The sequence below is a fragment of the Acinonyx jubatus genome, chromosome B2, assembly GCF_027475565.1.
Source record: "Acinonyx jubatus isolate Ajub_Pintada_27869175 chromosome B2, VMU_Ajub_asm_v1.0, whole genome shotgun sequence".
Taxonomy (NCBI): domain Eukaryota; kingdom Metazoa; phylum Chordata; class Mammalia; order Carnivora; family Felidae; genus Acinonyx; species Acinonyx jubatus.
The window spans coordinates 36,318,334-36,340,228 of record NC_069385.1 but is presented as its reverse complement, the minus strand read 5'-3'; the positions used below and the strand labels follow the sequence as shown (position 1 = coordinate 36,340,228).

At 33.8% G+C, this 21,895-nt stretch overlaps 1 protein-coding gene across 7 annotated transcripts in view; it reads right to left on the bottom strand.

The window, feature by feature from the left end:
• The window catches only part of PTPRK (protein tyrosine phosphatase receptor type K), a 554,739-nt gene that overhangs the window by 24,428 nt on the left and 508,416 nt on the right, over nt 1–21,895 (bottom strand). Inside the window, exons 14-22 of one of the 7 annotated variants that reach the window (XM_053222257.1) lie at nt 18,035–18,173; nt 16,966–17,007; nt 14,951–14,980; nt 9,953–10,113; nt 8,791–8,826; nt 4,351–4,535; nt 2,584–2,671; nt 1,377–1,453; nt 1,164–1,181 (exon numbers count right to left, since the gene is read on the bottom strand). In XM_053222257.1, coding sequence (XP_053078232.1) covers nt 1,164–1,181; nt 1,377–1,453; nt 2,584–2,671; nt 4,351–4,535; nt 8,791–8,826; nt 9,953–10,113; nt 14,951–14,980; nt 16,966–17,007; nt 18,035–18,173 — 776 coding nt within the window. The other 6 variants (XM_027056947.2, XM_053222258.1, XM_027056949.2 and 3 more) reach the window with 6 other exon arrangements.

The window sequence follows — 21,895 nt, the reverse complement described above, 5'->3', positions numbered from 1 at the left end:
ACCAGTATACTCAGAGACTATATGTAATAAAACTAATTAGTTCAAATATATAAATAATGACAATTCGCAAAATAACTGTAAAACATGAACTTAATAAATGTGACAAATGTCATTTCCTGTTTATGGAAATTAGAAACTGTTGGGGCCTAATTTTCGTATCTTTTATATAACTCTAAATGTATACTACATGTATGCTGCAATATTTGATACTTCCAACTTTTGCCTTATAATTAATGCATGTTTTGAACTGGTTAATCTCAGCACACCTAGGTATGAATTACTGAAAAAATGGCTGAAGTTTCAGGAGTGCTTAATATTTGCTAGGCATTGTGCTGAGTGTTCAATGCATTACTTTATTTCTTATAACAAATTGATGAGATTAGTACTATTATTATTATCCCCATAGTAAAGATGAGGAAATTGAGGCACAGAGAAATGAAATAACATTCGCAAGATTTCCAGCATGATTCTGACCCATGAAATAAGAATAAAGGGCCTGTCCTTCCTCTATGTAATGTAGCATCATGGCTTCTTTGACAATATTTTATCTTTTATTTGGTAATTACTTTCTATTAAATAGACAATTTGCATGTAGATGCTTGTAACCCAAATGTAACAGTGGAACGTATGCTCAAAACAAACTTTTTGATTTGCATGATTCGATATATATGTGTGATATGTGTATTTTACAAATGCAATTTAGTAATTATTTTGCCTAAGCAATTTTAATACTTTATAAGCCAATACCACACACCACAAAATAGTCTTCGTACCCATTTTTAACATCAGAAGTCAAATGTAAGAAGTAAAATTTCAGAATCACTAATACACATCATACTATCCAGCTTCTCACATGTTTGGGGAGGGGTAAGAATAAAAGCCAGAAACAGAAATCATCAACAAATAAAACTCGAGTACATAATAACTTGTCAAAAGCTAAAAATGGTCCTGTTTTTCTAAACATAGAAAAGGGAAGGAGGTAAAATAGATCTTCACACATGTAAAGGAGTTACAAAAAAAATGACATAGATATACTGTATGAGGCTAATTAGGTGAAGCATGCAGAGATAACTAGTATTAAGCATTAGTAGTAACTGTAATTAAGAATAGTTATATTAAATATTTATAATAGGGTGCTGTTATTTACATATAGTGGTACTTACATCCCTGTACAGCCAAATCTACAGCCCAAACCAAAGTCAGGTGTGAAAGAAAGCACAACAACGTCAGTAAGTACTAGGACGTAGAACAAGGAAAAGTGTACAGTTTGTTCTTTATTTTAAAAAGCTAGCAATCACTTTATAGGTAATAACAAGCAAAAAGATTCACATATATAAGCCAACAAATTGGGCACACTAAACCATAAAAATACTTACATCTATGTAGTTGGCATTAATGTAATCTGAAGAAGGATCATCTTCAACAGGTTGCAGAATTACTCTGGAGTGGTCATCTAAAATTTTTAAATAATAACATCATAAAGAAAATTATTTTAAACAATAAAATAATAAATACAAAATAAAATATTCAATTCCCCCTCTGTGCTGAGACAATGATGTTGGTAGAGACTTAAAATAATTCAGTGGTTGGATAATGGATAATGGATAATAGCTTATCCATAATATGCTATGATTCAAATTTCCTTAAAGAAATACAAGAACTTTAATGAACTCATTAATTATTATAGTATTCTGTTAATAAAGCTTCACCGACTAGCATCTTCATACTTAGGAAGTTTTTAGGGAACGTGCTAATGTCTGTCTGATGAATTATCCTTTGAGTCTTGGATTTGTGTGTTAAGAACTGAACTAGCTTTAACTTCTAATTTTGCTTTCTAGACATGGTTTTAAAGGGGTGGGATCCTTTCCTACTGCACTTTAGAGCAAGTGAGCCACAGAACTAGAGTGAATTTTGAATCCCTGCTCTCAACTTCTTAGTTCTTGAGGGTCAAGATTGAATTCTGATGTATTCAGAAGATATTTTAAAATAATTTAAATTGAGAATTGAATGGTCTAAGTAAATCATTAGCTAGTTACAAACTAAAGTATGTTACTTTTCTTACTGTTCTGTGGTTTCATATGATAACTAATTTATTGATCCCATGTATACCTCTTGAAGACGTAAGGAGGAATTAGTCCCTAATGATAAATAACATAGCAACAGGAGTTCAGACACTGGCTCCAAGAAAAAATAAAGGTTATGTGGAAAGAATAACACTCCCACCTTGAATAGTTTTGGTAGAAGTTGTTATAACAATTTATCACTGAAAAGACCTTTCATTTTCATTGTTTTGATATTCTCAGCTGTCAATAACACCCCGACACAAAAGTGTGCAAACATAAAATCAAGTGGCATGTCATCTCCACTGGGTGAAAAGTCTGTCAATTTAATTAATGAAGATGATGACAATTTTAGAGCCACTGCCAATAGGCAATGCTGTTTTAATATTAAATAGATTGTAAACAGATGTGCCACCCTCTGGGACTCTCTTAAAGTTTAAAACCATATAAGGAGGAACTGCAACCTATTACTTATCTTCCACACACAATATTTACATTTACCAAGAATTGTATGAGAACTTACATGCTATAATGTTTCCATATCGATTTTTTGCTCTATTTTGATCTTTTTTAGCTACATCCCAAGATGCTGACTGTCCTTCAAAGAAGCTCTGGAAAAAAAAAAAAAAAGAAGAAGAAAGTAACAAGAAGACTGAATTTAACTCCTTTTCTTGAATTAGGTTTTTCTGTTCTGATGACCAAAATAGTAAAAGCCACTTTCCTCAGGGAGGAAGGAAGTCCTAGAGCAGTAAATAAGTTCTCTTTTCAGACCTCAAACTTGTTTGTTGGCCTCTTACTTGTTCATCTTGGATGGGACTGAGTTCAAAAGGAGGACAGAAAACAACTTGAGGAAATAAAGGATTTTGAAACTATTTCAAATTTAAGATCGCTACGACTCTGAGACATGGAAGCAGAGAAAGCATCAAAACTTCAAAACTACTTTTAATGAGTATCTTTCAAATGTTTTTCTTTTAGCATTTATAGCAGGAAAAAGAAAACCTGTTTTCCCCTATAATTATTCATTAAATCATGTGCAATACATCACATTTCAGTTTCTTTGAAGATCATGAAAAGGACTGAGTCTGTACAACAAGGGACCATATGAAAATTAAAAAGAGTCACCATATCCAAGAATCTTGGAACAGATGAATTTGCTGATTGGTTTAATTACCATATGCAGCAATTTAAAATATGGGTATAGATTTCTTTTTGCAGTAAAGCTTAAACTTTGCTCAACACAGGAAATGGGGTCTTCAAAGAGTCAACGGTTTTTGAAGTGAGGTACACAGGAATACACATAAAATGAAGAAAAAAAACCACCCCAGCTCTGGCAGAATATTATAATTCCTTACACTATTTTGTTGCCACAGCCAAGTGTTTCTGGTATATGTCTAAAACCAACTTTCAAAATTCAAAGCTAATTTTATTCACAACTCAGGTATACAAGCAATCAGTCAATAAAATACAGAGCTTTGAAGATTCTTCATGAAGTTGAGTGTATTTTGGATGGTCTTTCAAGGTCAAATACTGCTTGGATACTTTCACTTTAAATATGTGTATATGGTGATGGAGGAACTTCCTTCTATGCCCCAGACTGATACTTCTTAGTAAGTGAAGAGTGGCAAAAGAACTTTTTCCTTTTTGCTATGTTTATTGAGATGTTAAGGTTAAATCATTTCCTGTGCAGTAAAAATCCTGGTCTTCTGGGTTGAGCAGGAAGGGGAAATAAAGTTGGAAGAAGAATTTCCCACATCCTTCTTTTGGCTTCCTAATATTGCCTGGATTTGCAGTGCTCTGTCTTTCTACGCAGCCACTCTCAACCAACAATGCACCAAGAAAACTAAGAGTGACAAGTAGGACAAAGATTAACCCCATTTTCTCAACAGAGGGTCAATACGCAAAGAGGCAGAGAAGGACCTACTGCTTACGTCATTCAAATGGCAGAATCTGTAATGATACGGTGGAATTCAAAGTATCCTGTTATAGATCTTTCAGTGGGGAAATATAGGGTCTAAAAAGTAGTTTTTAAATAGCAAGAATAAAATTCTGGAATCGGACATTTAAGAATTTTTCAAGTGAATTCAGACTCAGATATATCCCCAGAAATTGCCCTTTCTTTCAATTCCATCTCCGCCCACTCCCCATATATACATTTGAGTATATGCTCATGGACTCAAGATTAGAGAGTCTACAGAGTATTCCACTCCTTGTTATGTTAAAGGGAAGGAAAAGTGTTAAATTCCACTATTATGATTAGAAATAAGATGTAACATAGTATTGAAACTTTCACCTCGTATTCCTCTTTGAACCCATAGCTGTCTGATGTCTTCATGAGATTAATGTGCTGCAATAAGTCGGCAACCCTGATGGCTGGGTGCAGCTGACCCGTCTGGTAAGGGGATTCTGTCCCCTCACAGAGGTAGCGAGGTACATCTAGAAGACGACTGGACTCAGCTGTAGCACTGTGGTTCTCATCTGGCATTTTTCAGATTCCAAAAGATTAAAAAAAAGACAAAGTTATCTTGTTTAATACATATCTATGCAAAGAAAATTGTAAGAACTTAAGATTTTTCTGATACCAGGAAGAAGAAAAAGAAATATAGCACAGATCTGGGGCAGCTTCCCTATACAGACAAAGTCTTTTATATCAGCTCAAGGTATGAGGTCAGAGCATATTATGCTTATATCACCACGATAACAGATGCTGGAGATGTAGAGACATCTGACCCACTTTTAGAAAGTCTAAGTGGGAGATCTGGCTGAGTTCTTCCTTTTTCGTGTATCTGCAGTCATAGCAGCATAGGGTAGGACCAGAAGATCAAGTTGTCAATTGGAGAGGTGTTTTCATTGTTGAGTAAACTGAACAAACTCCTTCCCAACAAGATCCCAACCTCACTCATGGACCCAATCTAAGCAACCTATCCCCATAGGACTGCTGTCCTTAGTCTTGTGGGCCTACTATGCCACCTGGGGCTACTTAGAGTGGTACACTCCAGACTGGGAAACATGAGCATTCTACAGAATCATCCCTGGGGCCCACTATGCCTGCTAGCCAGCTTATATGTGCATTTAGTCTTAGTCTCTACTCTTTTGGTTTATTGTTATGGTTACTGTTTTGATTGGAAATATATTTTGACTTTTCTGCCCACCATGTGAAAGAAACGAGGGTGTATCTTTGGGGCAAAATGTGTAGGTAGTTCCTGTGGAATTCTTCCCTGGCCCATCCAGGCTGAGCTACAAAGCTCCTTCTTTGTTTCCATGGCCTCCTCATGTACATGTCATTTCACTTACTCTATATTTCAATCATTTGTTTACTGATCTTTTTTTTTTTTTACTAAATTCTGAATGCTTAAAGTATAGAGACAGAGTCATATTTTTCTTTTTATTTCTGCTGACTGCTGCAAAGCAGTCATTCAATAAGTATTTCGGTGAATGAATCAATTAAAATAAACAGAATCCCTTACCACCCACGTTTAAGTGTAGGCCCCATCCCAATTGTGTCATTAGCTTAACATGAAACTTTTAACTCTCTTTGTCATAAGGAAGAAATGAACAAGAACATTATACCTATGAAGAATAAATATTATTTTAATGACCACAGCACTAATCATTACAATGAGAAAAAGCATGCTTATATTTATCACATTTAAACTTACCACTTTCAAAAAAAAAACAAATGTTTTAAGGGTGTTACTTTGGAAAGCATTATACTGCCATATTCATTAACAGAAAAGAAAGTACACTCTTAGGGGAACTTTTGTTTTTAATGATAATGCATACTGTAGAGAACGATATTTAATTAACAGTGAAACATATTTCAAGGGCTGGTACATTTGCCTGTTCTATCACCAACTCTACAAATAGGATATGGCAAAAAATGAATTGTTGTCCCCATGATAAACATTTTTTCTTCCTGGAGAAGGGAAAAAAAAGAACCCCACAATCAGATTTGTGTGCTTCTACAATTTAGTTTGATTGCATTTATTTTACTTTCCCTTGTTAGGCTGAATGCCTTTTTTTTTTTTTTTTTTTTTTGCATTTACTTCTAAAAATATCACATTGAATCCCAAAAACCCCCGGTGGATTCTTTTGTGACCTAACCACCCAACTGAATTAATCTCTCTTAACCCAGGCTTTGCCCACCCTCTACACACAAACATTTGCTAACAAACATGATTCATGAGTTTCCTCTTCTTCCTATGAGGCTACACTCGGTTGATCTATCTTTGCTAAAATATTAGAATCAATAGATTAACATAGACATTAACATAAAAATTAAATTCAGAAGCCACTGATTTGGGCACTATCACAGAATATACAGCTTAGGATGAGAAGAGGACAGACAATGTTGGAAAGGGAAAATGCAATCACCCAAGCTGGGATACGGTAGCCTGGGCTGTGCGGAGCAGTACCAGAACTCGTATCATACCTGCTGGGGCAGCGGAATATTTACAATTATAACAGGCTCAGTGAGAAATGAAGAAGTCACCCATATTCCAAATCTTCCATGATTTGTCCAATATGAAATAGACAGTGCCTTTTGTTTTGCATTAAGCTTTCACACATTAATACAATGAGCAGTATTCATTAAAATAATCACATATGAATTATTAATCTCAATACATTTTCCACCTCATTACACCACCTAATAATGACACTGGTATGAGAGTACATGTTCTAATCATTATCCTTATTACACATTTAAGAAAAATAACTTCAAATATCTCCTTGATGGAAAGCTTTCTAGAATTCTTCACGATATACTTACCGGTTATAGGGACTTTAACCCAATGAAGCAGTAAAACACAAAAAAGCAAAAATATGAATCAATATGAAAAGATTCTAAGTGCCTTTGAAATCAGTAAGTAGGTATTAATATCAAGCAATATTTGAAGTGATTTCAAAAATTGCTTTACAAATACAAAATCAAGTGGATGTAAAATAACTGTAAATACCATGATTCCAAGAATGATGAAAATGCAACAAATCATTTCTAAATCTGATATGATTAATGAGATTTAGCTTTTAAAGAATATTTAAAAAAACCAGCTTGACTTTCAAACTGAAATAAATGCATAACAACTGTTCATATGAATAGATTTTATGACTATAATGTTAACTCTAGCCTTCCTTAAACATACATATCTCTTTTCACAGGGCAAATTACTATAATAATCTTTTAAACTTTATAGTTTGTAAAACTCACATATATTATTTCATTGTCTCCTTACAAAACTGTGAATAAGTTTTCAGATGGGAAAGCACAGACATAAGGTATTTTCATAGGTTCATACTGTGAGTTCCCAAGAGAAGCATGATTTGGACCTGATTCAACATTTTCTTAAAATATTACTGTAATGGAATTTTAACATTTAGGTAACTAATTTTTCCTCAGTGGGCTTTTAATATTTTAACTGAATTTTACTTATTAATTTGATGGTGACAGCATTCTACAGCATTTTGCTCAACAGAAGATGACATTTTCAGAGGCATTTGGTGCCATCCCAACGATCATGGTTCCTGGCCCCTCCTTACTTGATAGGGCTACCCCTTGGGATGAATTCCCCAGTTCACTTCCCTGCCATTATTGGTGTGGACATCAAAAGGGGAGTACAGTTAGAGAAAGAGAACATTGACTTTCAGATTTTTTTAGAATATATATTTTTTATAGTATAAAATTATAAGTTTAACAATAATTATTTTAGTAAAAAAGAAGTGTATTTCACTTAACTGAATTAATTGTATTGCTCCAAAATATTTTACAAATGTAATTAAATGTGGAATACATGGATAATAAAAACATGTATAAAACGTAAGATAAAGTTTTATGCTTGCAAGAAACTTAAATTTTTATATTTAATGAGAGAATTGGAAGCTTTTAAGATACATTTATCTGGCAATTTCCATATTTCTTTGGTTAAATCTTTAATATTAGAAACACTAGGATAAAACTGATATAGAAATTGTTAACATATAAGCAAGCTGGTCATGAATCATGGGTGCATAATTAGTCAAGGAACAGAGTACAAATTGAAATGAAACTCATTCCATTCTTAAATATACAGTTGATTAAACATTAATTTTACATTTGCAAAGGCCTTATTCATCACTAGCAACATCACTTGTCTTAGATGTTGTATAGTGGTAAACCTTGGCTTATTCTCAATTTCTTGAAGGATAACACATCATGTAAGCTGCATATATAGAATGCAAAACTCCACATGAATATTATAGCAACTTTACCTGCATTTATAAAGTCTTAATAAAGGCAAAACTAAAGCGAATGCACACATTTTTAATGTTCACTTGGAAATGTGTTCTTTAGTTGCTATAAACTTAGGGGGATTGAGAAAAATCTCTGCATCAGGTAGATTTTTATATATAAACTAATTATTCAGGTAGCACTGGCTCCTGAGATGTGTGCATTTGGGACCTTTCTACTAACCTGCATATATATACATCAGTCATATATTGAGAACCACTGGACTTTTGCTCCAAATCTAACAGAACCAAGAATTTAAAAATACATAGTTTCTAAAAAGCATCTTATTTGAAATCCACTAAATCTGACTGGGTTGACCACAGTTGCTTTCTCTGATAAGATCAGGACTTAATTTTCAAAATCAAGCTGCTTCCTACCCTGTGGATAATTACTGTGTAGACAAAGCTATAACTCATGCAAGGATGTGTGATCCATGCAAGAAAGAATGATAAAGAATTAGGGCCTCACCTAACACAGCAGTCGGCACAAGTGGATCATTGGGCACTGTAGGAAAACAAAGCTCATGAAGGAATATATTGCCCTAAAGTTGTATTTTACATTTTCCTTTAAAATGGATTTATGCTTTCTTAAGAAATATAACTATTCATCTTTCTTTGATTATTGTAACCTGCAAAGGTAAAATTCTCTTTTTCAACTTGGGTTACCTCAAAACACCAGGAAAGGTGCCGCTGTAATTCAAGTTCAGTATTCTGTTCGATTTTAAAAGCCAGGAAGATTCAACTTGACATTATAAAGATTATAAAATGGGGAGGGGGACCCATTTAAATCTATCAAGTGCAAGGTACTTAGAGAAATAATGATCTCAGATTCATTCCAAATATTTTTTTTTCAGTTAACTGTAAGAAATAGATTTAATCCTTTCTCCAGGTTCATAAGTGGGTTTGTACAGTTACACGGCTGAATTCAAGCTTCCTAATAAAGTACGAACAGAGACAATAGGTAGAAAAGTTTGGGGAACAAAAATGCTTCCAAATCATTTTAGATTATTAAATCAAGTGGTCAGAGAGACAGTAAATCAAGTGGTCAGAGAGACAGTATATCTATGTTTTCAGCAAAGTTAACTTACGTTCTTCTTTATCATTTATCTTATAGTGAAATAAAAATGAAATTGATCAAGAAGGCCCTATGACAATTAAAATTAATTCCAAAGGGCCTCATACAGCATTATAGCAATGAATTTGGTGGCGATATAGATCAAGGAACATGAGGGGATGTTTTTAGGGCCAGTGATTACTGAAAATTTTCACCAAGCTGAACATTTCCCAGAATATTCTTTATCGCTTTCTCTCCTTCTGGCTGCTTCCTCCATTTCTGTTGTACCTTTTCTCACTATTCAAAAGGTGATGTGTTGAATTCGAAGTGATTTAAGGAGCTTCAAAATCATTTACTAAAATTTTAAGGAAGACGGGCACCTGGGTGGGTCAGTTGGTTAAGCCTCTGACTCTTGGTTTCAGCTCAGGCCTTGATCTTGTGGTTCGTGAGTTGGGGGACAGTGCGGAGCCTGCTTGGGATCTCTTTCTCCCTCTCTCGCTGCCCCTCCCCCGCTTGCTCTCTCTGTCTCTCTCGAAATAAATAAATAAACTTAAGAAAACTGTGATGAAGAACTTACATCTTGGACTGAAATTATGCTGGTCCATGAACGTGATGGAAAGCGGGTCTTCTGCATGCAGGGTGCTCTGATCAGCGTAACTTCGGTCCATGGCGTTCACCATGTGAGTCATCTCCTGTCGGGTGTTGCCCATAACATCTTTGCGTTTTTTAGCAAGCTTGCTGCCAAGGCAAATACAAAAGGGAAACCCCAGTGTGAGGCTTGGAGGCCAGCTGACACCAGTGGCAAGTAGTTCAGGAGGATCCAGGGATAAGTAGACAAAGATGTAGTTTGGAATCTCTAAATTTCCTAACTTCAGGAATTAGGTTTAATATTCAAACAACATCTGCTGGCAGCTGTAATATTGTCATCTGGATACTTCAACATTCAAGCGGTCAACTGAAACCTTTCATTTCTTGTATCATTAAAATAGTCATTAATTATAACTATGCTTTATTGAAGCCACAAATAAATACTTCCTTAGTAGAACTGTTCAAGGAAAATTTAAGATAAAGCCAAGTTTTGGTCTTCCTCTTGGGTAATTAATTCTTTTGATCACCTTTTAGAAGTTCTTCTGGGGAATAACATGACGATTTTTTTAAGTTTATTTTACTCTAGTCCCCCAATTAAAATAGACAAAGAAATCCCATTCTTCACTCTCTGTTTTATTACTTGGTAAAAATGCAACATGTGTAGCATTTACATATTTAGTAGCATATTTATAACATCAATCCAAACTTAATCGGGAGAACTGTAGAATTAACCACTGCTACATTTAATGCAAATACACATACATGTGGGAAAATTATACACTGTATAAGAAAAGTGCCCTGAGAAAAGGTTGGCAAATACAATGTTGACATAGTATACAGATGATCATAATCTTGAGTCATAGCCATGGTCAAATCCTGAAGATGTGTTTTAGAAGCACATGGCAGAGTATTAACTGAAGATGTGCTTTATAAATGCAGCAGGGCAAATGACTTAGGGGATTTAGAAATCAGTGGAGTTAGACTTTTGAGCTCCTCAAATACTGACATCTTTATCTTATATATCAAGGATGTGAAATACATTCTGGTTCTTTGTGAATGTTACACATAAAACATGCAATAAAAAGCTATTAAAGGTATATAAAACATTTATATCACATTAACAAGGCAATTTATATATAATATAAATAAAGGCACTCTACAAGCTTGTAGTAGCCAGATTATATTTATGGCAGCAGTTTATGTACCTTGGAAATATTCCTTCGTTGTTTGAAGAATGCCTTTTCTCAGCTAGGTTATTAACTAGGACATATTCTTCTCATGCTCATTAGTATCTGTACTAGAGGAAATATACTACAAATACTTTTTAAAGGCTCATTTAATGGTTGTGTTTATGTTCAAGGGCTTCTCCTTTACAAAATTAATGTAGCAATTTGAGAGCTCCTCCAGATTATAGTACTTGGCCTCGGAGAATATGTCCCAACACACCCAATATGTGGATACAACAGATCCAACACCTGAATAAGATAGTCATAGACTAGGCGTTAGGATGCAAATGACGTTAACTTCTTTAAAAGAAGTAATAATAATGGTCATGACAGTACTAGTAATAAGACAACAATGACAAAAGCATAACAAGAACCACCACCACCACCACCATCATTTATTAGTGATATCCGACATATTCGTTGAACGAGCTATTGTCCTTTTTCTAGGCTATAGGGTAGAAAGCCTGCTAAATCTTACAGATATTAGACAGTATACAAATGAGTGCTGCTGCAAGGGCTGTCTGGAAGGGTGGGGACTGTGGAGAACTGGAAAGCCATTTAGGGGGCAACTTGCCTAAGTGATTATTGGCATTTGATCCCAATTTTCTGATTTTAAAATTATTTTCAAAGACAAGTCATGAATCTGAATATTTATGTTAAATTTCCTGATTTTCTCAAGTGGTTCAATTTTTTGAAACCACGGATAGGGAAAATTAAACATCAGCAGGTCCTATTTTGGTCTATAGATTTTACTTTCCAAACTTACCTGTAGACCACCATATAAGGTATTTGTTCTTTGACCTACAATATTCTTTTACCTCTAGAAGAATAGAATAGAATAGAATAGAATAATAGAATAGAATAGAAAGAATAGAATAGAGTGGAATGGAATGGAATGGAATGGAATAGAATAGAATAGAATAGAATAGAATAGAATAGAATAGAATAGAATAGAATAGAATAGAAAGAAGCTATTCTGTCTCACTGCATCAGGGAAGCTTCTCTGATCTCAATACAACTTGTCTCAGGTTAGGTTTCCCTGTCAGGTTATTTTTATAACACCATGTTTTCTGACTATAACAACACTCATCATGTATCAGTGCAAATACCCTTTTAATTGTTTCCCCACTGTGTATTCCACGGAGGGAAGGACCATTACTGCTAACATGTACAGCAGTCTCTGGCACATAGCAGGCACTCAATAAATACTTATTGAATGGATGAAATAGGACTGTTATATGCTTGGCACTTTTCATTTGTTAACTCAATTAATTCTCAGATCAACCCACTGATTCTAATTGTATAGATGAGTTTATTGAGATTCAGACAAGTTAAATGACGTGCCCACGGTTATATATCTAATAAGCAGTGAAGAATAATCTGGTTTCAAAGCCTACGCTGTCACACTATATCCAGTTGCTGACATTTTTTTTTAAATTCCACATTACAAAGTGCACCATAATATGAAGAAGTGTCTACTTGGCTCTAGGAGTTAAACATTAGTTGTTACAAATTTGAGAAGAAGAATGTGAATATAGCACAAACGTTTTGCCACTTAAAAGTGTTTCAAACAGTAAAAACAAAACAATTTAAGAAATAACTTCCAACCTTTGTTTCTTGGGCAAGAAGAATGAATTCATTCCTCAAAAATTTTGAGATTGAACTTTATAAAAATAACATAACTGGAAATGTGGATTAAAAATAATGTTAAAAATTTGAGGATGGGTACTTCAAACCAATTAGAAAAGACAGGTTTAAACTTTGAGGCTTTAGTTTAAAACACATATAATTATATATATTTTGTGATTAAGGAAAAACAAGAAAAATTAATTTGTCAAATGCACAACAAAAGTTTTCATGGCAATGAAAGACTTTTCAGATTCACAAGCCTTTGTTAGATGACAAATTATGGGGGCATTTGACCTTTGTTAATATCTGCCAGCCATGCATTCTCAACTTGGTCTTTATACCTTAACCCTCACAACAACCCTGTGAGGTAGGCTTTAATTCAGGTTATTACAAAACAAGAATAACATTAGAGTTAAGGGTTTTGATCATGAGTGACAGTCACTATGATGATGCCAATGAATGTTAGCTAAAGATCACAACTGGTTTTCTTTTAAATTGTATTCCAATTTATTTATTTGCTTTTATTTAAAAATTCTCTGACTCAGGTTGGGTATGTTTATATTAGATATGTTTAGATTTAGATTAGGTATGTTTAAGCAGTTTTTAAAATCATATATCTGTGACATTTTTCAAATTATGATTGATACGGCCAATTGTCCCAAGTATTATAGTAATAATAGGACCATAACCTACTAGATAGCCTAGCATACAGAAATGTTATCCATCCACTAAAAAGGCAATCCCATTCTAACATTACGGATACATCAATGGTTAATGGTAAGCTTACTGACATTCTCATAACTACTTACTGATTCTTATGTTTCATGATTTGTCTCCCTCTGAACAACCAACATTTTATATATAAACATAAATATAAAGTATAAATATAAATATAGTGCACTTCAGGACAGTTAACCAATTCATTTTACAACTACTTGAGTTTGACAGATGTGCAAATGACTTTCATTATCCAAGCAGCCAACAGCATAAACTTCTGCAGGTGGATATATGGGTGGGCTATAAAAGAGAAGTGCTCCATAATTGTATGAAATGGTACAGTTAATTACCTTTGGCTTCATCAAACGTGATTTAACAAGGATATTATGATTCATCACAATAAGCTAAGAGCACTGTTAGTTTACACCTGCTTGTTTCAGCAGATTATAAGAAGCCAAGCGTTTGTAATATTTAAAATATTGGCAGACCTCTGTTATAGAGTCACTGAGACGCTTAAAAATTTTTATCGTAAAACTTACTTAAATTTGTCTAGTAAAATAAATACTGTCAGATAAATGCCCCCCAAACATACTTAATCACAATTCTTAAGCCTTAAAAGTTGGTGAATCAACTGTCGATCAGGCAATGTCCAAGAATACTTTTGACATCATTCCTTTGGATTGGATGAATACCCTGGCATCTAAGGTAATAAACTGAAGGTGACTAGAGAAATAGAGTGAAATATTCTCTGTCCTCACTCAAACTAACATTCCATACTTGAGTACAGTTGCTGAGCTAAGTGTTTGGAAGATAAAAAGGAAATACATGGACACTTTGGTATATTTTGTGTAGGATGACAGGGTTCTTTTTGGTCTTGGTTTTACAAAATCATTGTCCTGTTTAAGTTATAATAAATGAACTCGATTTTTCTTTTCTAAGAAGATGTTTTGTTTCTTTGTCATTGCAACATTATCACTTTATCCATTTGTTTTTATAAGAGCATACTGCTTGCCTAGATGACCAGATCAAAGGTCTTCTGAAAGTTATAACCCATCCTGGATTCCTGGAAATGTGGAGAGAGATGTTATCACAGTCGGACCTGACCTGATTTGCAGTATGAGGTATCATGTTTATAAGATACAGGTTTGACTTAAGTAAATAAATGATGTTTTGGGCTTTAGTCTAAAGCTACTAGCGGAAAATTATAAATAAAAGTAGCTGAACATACAGAAATACAATATCCCTTTTTAAAAAGATTAACAAAATAAGTTAATGGATAAACTTTATAGTTTTAGAGTCCAGAAAATATCACCCAAATCACAAACAGTTAAAGTTGTTTTGTTCTTGTTTTTTTTGAAAAGGGATACTGCATCTTTAACACAGGTAAAGTTGTATATCACCCATTTTCTACTTACAGGTAGTAGGAGTAAGAATAGTAGCTCCTCCTGGCAAGCAAATCACAGACAGTGGAAAAAGAGAAGCAATGGTGAATGAAAAGCGTGACTCTGTCACATTCAATAAAGCAGAAAAATGTGCGTTAAAAAATAAAATAAAATAAAATAAAAGTCATGTTTTTTTTTGGTTTGCATTTCCATTTGCTCATGCATTTGTTAGATATTTTTTTTGCCATGCAATTAGACAGATAAGCAATAGAAAATAAAATTTAAAATACATAATTTGGAAAAAATAGCATGCTGACATTTCTCTTACTGCCAGAAAAAATTTAAATTAAATGGATTGTGTATTTCAACGTGCAGTTAAGCATACTATTATCCATTACCATTGAAAAGCCATGATGGATGGAATAGCTGTGTATAGAACTTGTACACTAATTTGACTAGTTTTCTTGAGATACAAAATGTAAATATCTATTAGGTTCATATAGAATATATGCAGAGTGACATCTAGATTTCTAAACAAGTGATTATATCTTAATGGTACAGAGGTACATACATATATTATGTGAATATACATATGCCCCATACACTCTATATACACAAAGATATTTCCACAGTAGATGTATGTGATCACGATATCATACACAAACATTTACTGTATTGAAACATAATTTCAAGTTTATGTTGGGAATTAATAATGTGTTCATGCTGCACATTTAAAATATAATACAAAACCAATGGAAAAAATGGCAAACATTTGGAAATAATTCAACAGCGTTTAAAAAAAAAATGACATTGCGATTTGAAAGATGCACTATCCCTTTTCTTAGCCTAAAAACTTACTTTATATATACCCTCAGCTGTAGAATTTTACTAAATTAAATTCCAAACCATATCTTTACACAAAACCCAAAAATACATAGAACTTTTTTTTTTCAACATAAGAAATATACCTATGTAGATTATTCCCAGTGAGGGATAAAGTCTTGAGAAACTTAATTTCCCATGAAAATAAAGATCATGAAAGACTAAAAATAGTTGCTTTTCCATTATTTTATTATAAATTTGTGTATTAAAAGGGAAACATTATATACTAGAATTGATTAAGCTTTGCTGCTATGCAATACTGTTATAAAATCTATGTGTATGTGTAAGAAACATATGTGTGATTAAATCATACATGATACATGTGAGACATACTACATATGAGTGAAAGTCATTACAAAGTTGCTTAGATAAGGGATTCAAGTAATTTAGTTATGATATTTATCAGAAGGAAATAGATCTAAATACGTAACTTGGTCTATCTATAAAGTTGCACTTTTGCTAGTCATGAAGGTAGTGGTGAGGAAGAGAAACAAAAGGCCTGGCATACTTTCTATCAAAAGACAATCAATTAATGCATAATTATGAAAACTCAAACATTAAGCATTTTAATAGAGAGGCCATCCACTTAAAATATGAACCAGAAAAAGAATTTGTTACATTATGCAATTTTAGACAGTTGTCAGAGCATTTTACCCACAAGTATAATCGTGCTTAGAGGTTGTTTCGGTATACTTTAAGAAATGTATGTTTCAATTTTTTTATTGTTGTTGTAATTTATGAAACAGAGGGCCATGGATAAGGAAGGCTACAATAACAAATAAGTGTTGAATAATAACAAATAAAACCAGTAAGTTTAACCCAATTCTAACTGAGTGAGGACATAATCAGAGGCCAATTTCATGCTCTCATTTCTGATCCGAAGGGACTGGAATAGTTGCAATCCTGAAGCAGAGTTTAGTTAACTCTCTAAACAGTTAACTTTCCAAATATAAATTTAAACTAAATAGAGACATAAGATCTGAAGGTTACAATCAGTCATTTTATTGGTCTTGATTGGCAAATTTGTATTACTGAAATACTTAAGTATTCCTGTCTCAAATATGATGTATTCTCCAACCACAGAGGTAGACAACAGCAAAAAGAGAAAGCACTGTTAGGGAAAGCACGTATGGAGCTAATTTAACACAAAACACTATAATGCATACCTAATGTTTCTAATGCAGCTGTGTCTTCTCCAACATATATATCTCCAGGGGATAATTGTAAAGAGGCAATACATTAAAATAAACTGATGGAACGGTTAAACATGTAGTATGAGTCTTATCTATATAGTTAATGATTTATTTTGAGTACAAAACAATCCGAATAGTCTATGATTTAATGTAATGTAAGCAATATCATTTAATACTCAATATAATTCATAAATTGCAAACACTTCTATACACAAGACTACTTTAGGACTGTACTCTGCATGTAAAGACTTGTTTACAAGTCCTCCCAAATTGAAGTATTATCTGAAACATATGATTGGAAAGACATGAGAGTTGTATCAGTTTCTAAGACAATGCCTTACAGACAATGACATTTTATAGAATGGAAAGAAGGTCAAATTGTAAAGACTGTATACTTTGAAATGTTTTTCAGCAGGAGTATACTTTAATCTCCCGAACAGAGCTCAGTTTAAATTCCAGTAGGTCTTAATATCTTCATATAATTCCAGAAGATGGCGATATTGGTTGATATTGTATAAAAGACCAATGCTCAATTAAAAAAAAAAGACTCTTCACACTAAAGTGCTGAAATATTTTGTCAGTGAATATTTAATATACAATTTCACAAAATAATGTTTAGATTCTTCTCATATATTACTTGTAGCCAACACTTAGAAAAACAGAGTAAGAGTACAAAATAATTCAGACCATAACTCAAGTATCATAATAAATGCTTTTCCCATTCTTAGCAAATAAGATTTCAAAATATAAGGTAAATGACTATCTCAAATGTCTCTGCATTAGAGAAATTTAAATCCATACGTTAATTTCAAAGTTAACTTGACAAGAAGGATACGTTTAAGTGCAAAATTAAACTGCAAAGAACCAATAAGAATTTATTTTAACAAGCAGGAGAAATAGACTCAGATGCTGGCAACATGGTCAAAATTCAATTCATCTTCTTGTTTGCTCTATTTTAAAAGAGCTTAAGGAAATAAAAAAGTATCTGAAAGCTAGTGACATAAACGGTAGGTTAATGGGACAGAACAAAATCAGTTCTTACCTTTTTTTTACAATGAGTATGACAACTAGGAGGAGGAGGATGAATACCAGAATTCCAGCACTAATTCCTGCTATTTTCACCACTCTGTCTGTCTGCTTGGCTGGGTCTGGAATCACTTCTGGTTCTTCTGTTGCTGCTGCTAAATGAATTTAAAAAATAAGTTACTGAAAGCAGCTAATTATCCCAGAGATGAAAATTAGTGCTGGCCAAAAATTACTACAAAAAGACAACTTGTTTATTTTCTTTGAATAAAAATAACCTGGATATATAAATACAGCAGCGTGCTAAACTACGGCATAAGGGATTTAGGATCGAGATAAGGGGAAAGCCTCCTGAATAGGGGTTTTGTTAACACATGAAAATAAAACAAAACCTAGCAATAATTATCAAAGGGAATGGTACTATTTTTTCTCCAAATGTCCTTAAAAGTCAGACACCAAGATTTTTAGCCAATAGTACATGCAAAGAGATGGGGTCAGATTTAGGGATTCATTTGTTTGCTGGCTCACTCAGCAAACACTTCTGAACTCAAGAGCATGGTGCTGTGTTTGGCACCTGTCAATTGCACTTGTCTGGGACACAAGGGGCTGGGTTAAATAATGCTTCATCTAACGGGTAGAAGTGTCAGTTTATGATTTGATATATAAGATTTGAAAGGAATACGTGGTTTGCAAGAAAAGAAAAACAAATACATCAAGGAATATTTCATATTCTCTTTAAAAATAAAACCCAGATAATAAACTTGGGAAACAGAACTTTGAAAAGATAAAGTTGTTTTATTATTCTTATTTAAAAATTCTTTGTATCCTCTAACTTTCCGTCTTTCTCAAAGCCCATATACACACAGTCAAAAGTATACACCTGGGGCTCCTGGGTGGCTCAGTCGGTTGAGAGTCTGACTCTTGATTTTGGCTCAGGTCATTGTCTCACAGTTCATGATATCAAGCCCCATGTTGGGCTCTGCACTGACAGTGTGGAGCCTGCTTGGGATTCTGTCTCCCTCTCTCTGCCCCTCCCCTGCTCACGTGGGCTCTCTTTCCATCTCTCTCAAAAATAAAAATAAGCACTGAGAAAGGTATATACACCTTAGTCAACTTACAAGCTCCATTAACCCCCTGAAGATATTTTCACCTTATTAACCTCGAAAACTTACATTTTGCAGATACTAAAATTGAGGCTTAGAGAGATAAGGATAGATTATAAATGGCATAAGCACAGTAACAAAATCTAACACATTTATCTTCTAAAACAGCATTTCTCAATGTTTCCAGATCCAGGGCCCTTCCTGCTAAGAATCTGTGTGTCAGGAGTATGGCTGACTTGTAGGATTAGGCACATTTGGGAAATTGCCTTAAAGCATCCACCACAGTATGAGGAGACCGTGGCTTAATGAACAAATGAACCCTTAAATCTAACCTCATATATATTTTTTAAATATTTATTTAGTTTTGAGAGAGAGAGAAAGACAGAGTGTGAGCAGGGGAGGGGCAGTGAGAGAGGGAGAGAGAATCCGAAGCAGGCTCCAGGCTCCGAGCTGTCAGCAAAGATGCCCACACAGGGCTCGGACTCACAAACCAAACTCACAAACCGCTAGATCATGACCTGAGCCGAAGCTGGACGCTCAACCAACTGAGCCACCCAGGCACCCCTAACCTCATATCTTTCCAATGGATAATTTACAAATTCCTTTTTTAACATTAGGTATATGTCTATATTTCAATTCTTCCTTCTTTAGCGTTTCTGTGCTGGCTTCTGCACCCCTCCCTGCGCTTTTGCTCCGGGTTCTGCATCTAAATATCTGCTCCAGATTCTCAACCAGCCACAGTTCCTCCCCAAAAGAGACAGATAAAAGGCTGCTAATTGTGAATTTTTCCAAGTAGGAAATTAAAGAGAACTAACATATCTGACATCAATGTCATTTCATAAAATGGTAAGTTAAAGTAAAACCAGTAGAAAACATAGTTTGAAGAAAAGTGTTAGAGAAAGTTAACTTAGTAAAACAATTCCCTATAACTGTCTTAATTTATCTTATTTCAATTGGGTAGAATAAAACTTCCCTATAGACCAGTATTTGATAACTATTATTCTCAAGTAGGAAAGGCAAGCCTTCAGGTTGTTTCTTCTGGAAAGCAAGGGAGTTTTCCTTTTTGACTTGACACTTTCATGTATCCAGGCTTCAGGAAATTTCCAATCTCATTAATTATGCATAGAAGCAGTTCAATGCTTACCACATTTCAAACTACACGTTATAGTTCAAGTCATCAAAGTACATATTAAATATACTGGATACCTCTTCTTTCCCGAGAAGAATCTTAGAGGTACATACATAGCAGTGTATATGAAATCAGGTGGCATATATTTCAAAGTTGGATATAAAGCTAAAGAGAATATATCCTGTTTGTAATTCTCAATGGCATTGAAAAGTTCCTGCTTCAAACAGACAGAATGTTTGATGTAGAAATCCCTAGAAAAGACTTTAGTGCATGCAACATATCATCATTATTCAGTAATTAATGCTTACTCTTTATAGGTTCTAGGTTACACTTGGCTTTCAGAGGGTAACGATAATGATTGCTTTGTGATCTGACCTATCTCACAGAATTAAATGTTTTTGAAACCCTTGAAAGATCGGTTCCTGTTCCATGAGTTAAATATATATTTAATACACTATTTTAATTTGACAAAACACATATTATTATGGGATACTTTTCTACAGATATCATGCCGTAAGTAGTATATATTTCATAAAAATCTTCAGAACTGCTAAGCCCGCCAGACAACCTTCAGAAGATACACAGGTGCAAATATAAACTATGATCATGAAGTATGAACAGTCAGCCTTAACACTAGCTGGGTTTAGTAATTAAATAATAAAAATGACATAAAGGTGAGTGGTAAATAATTTCAAATTCAGAGACTGAAGAGTTTTTTAAGAGTCTTATTAAATAATGTAGATTTGCTGATGAATTAACCTAAACATATTTCCAGAAACAAAAAGCCAAATCTAAAAGTACATTTCTGACCAAAGATGCTGCTAACTTTGCAAGTGTATTCAGGGTGCAAAGTAGTGAAACTTTTATAACTTATTATGTAAAACAGTGTTACTACTTTAAAGTCATAGTCTACACACATGTCTTTGTTAAATACTGGACTCCAATTAATTTTTCCCAAGCAGTTATAAAAAACCCCACCAAGTTCATTCATTTAGATGAAGCAAGGGTGCTTGTCTGTCATGATTACAACTCTTGTGCAGACTTGTTCACCAATGCTTCAACATCATTATTAAACCTGAGTATAGAAGGCTAATCAAATTCTCCAGGAACATATGATTTGGTGGCTATTTTCCCTTGACTGTGAATCCTCCTTAAAGTCTTTAGCTGTGACATTTATTATTATTATTACTACTAACAATATTTTTTATTAAATGTCTGCATAAATTTATTACTTTAGATACTTTAATCACACATAGTTTTCTAAGTTCTTGGCCTTAGAACCAAGGAACATAAATATCCTATTTAAAATCATTCAAGCTTAGAAGATTCATTAATGGAAACACAGCAGTAACCCCAAAGTGAGCATTTTCTATTTTCTTCAAAGAGAGCAAAAAGCTATTAGAGTGACTACACCCCTGAGCCCTGTTTATAATTTATGCACATACACAAAGGCAATGTGGAACACCTTTTTCAGAAATGCTTTCCTTAGCCATAAATCTTTTCCTTTTTTTATCTGTCAAAAAATATTCGAAGAGTTCCCATTGTTCTGAAGCCAAAGGCAGCATAATTCTTTGGTGAGAAAAAAATGAAGGAAGTATTTCATTTTTATTGAGCAAATTTATGAGTTGAATTTTTAAAAAATTTTTTT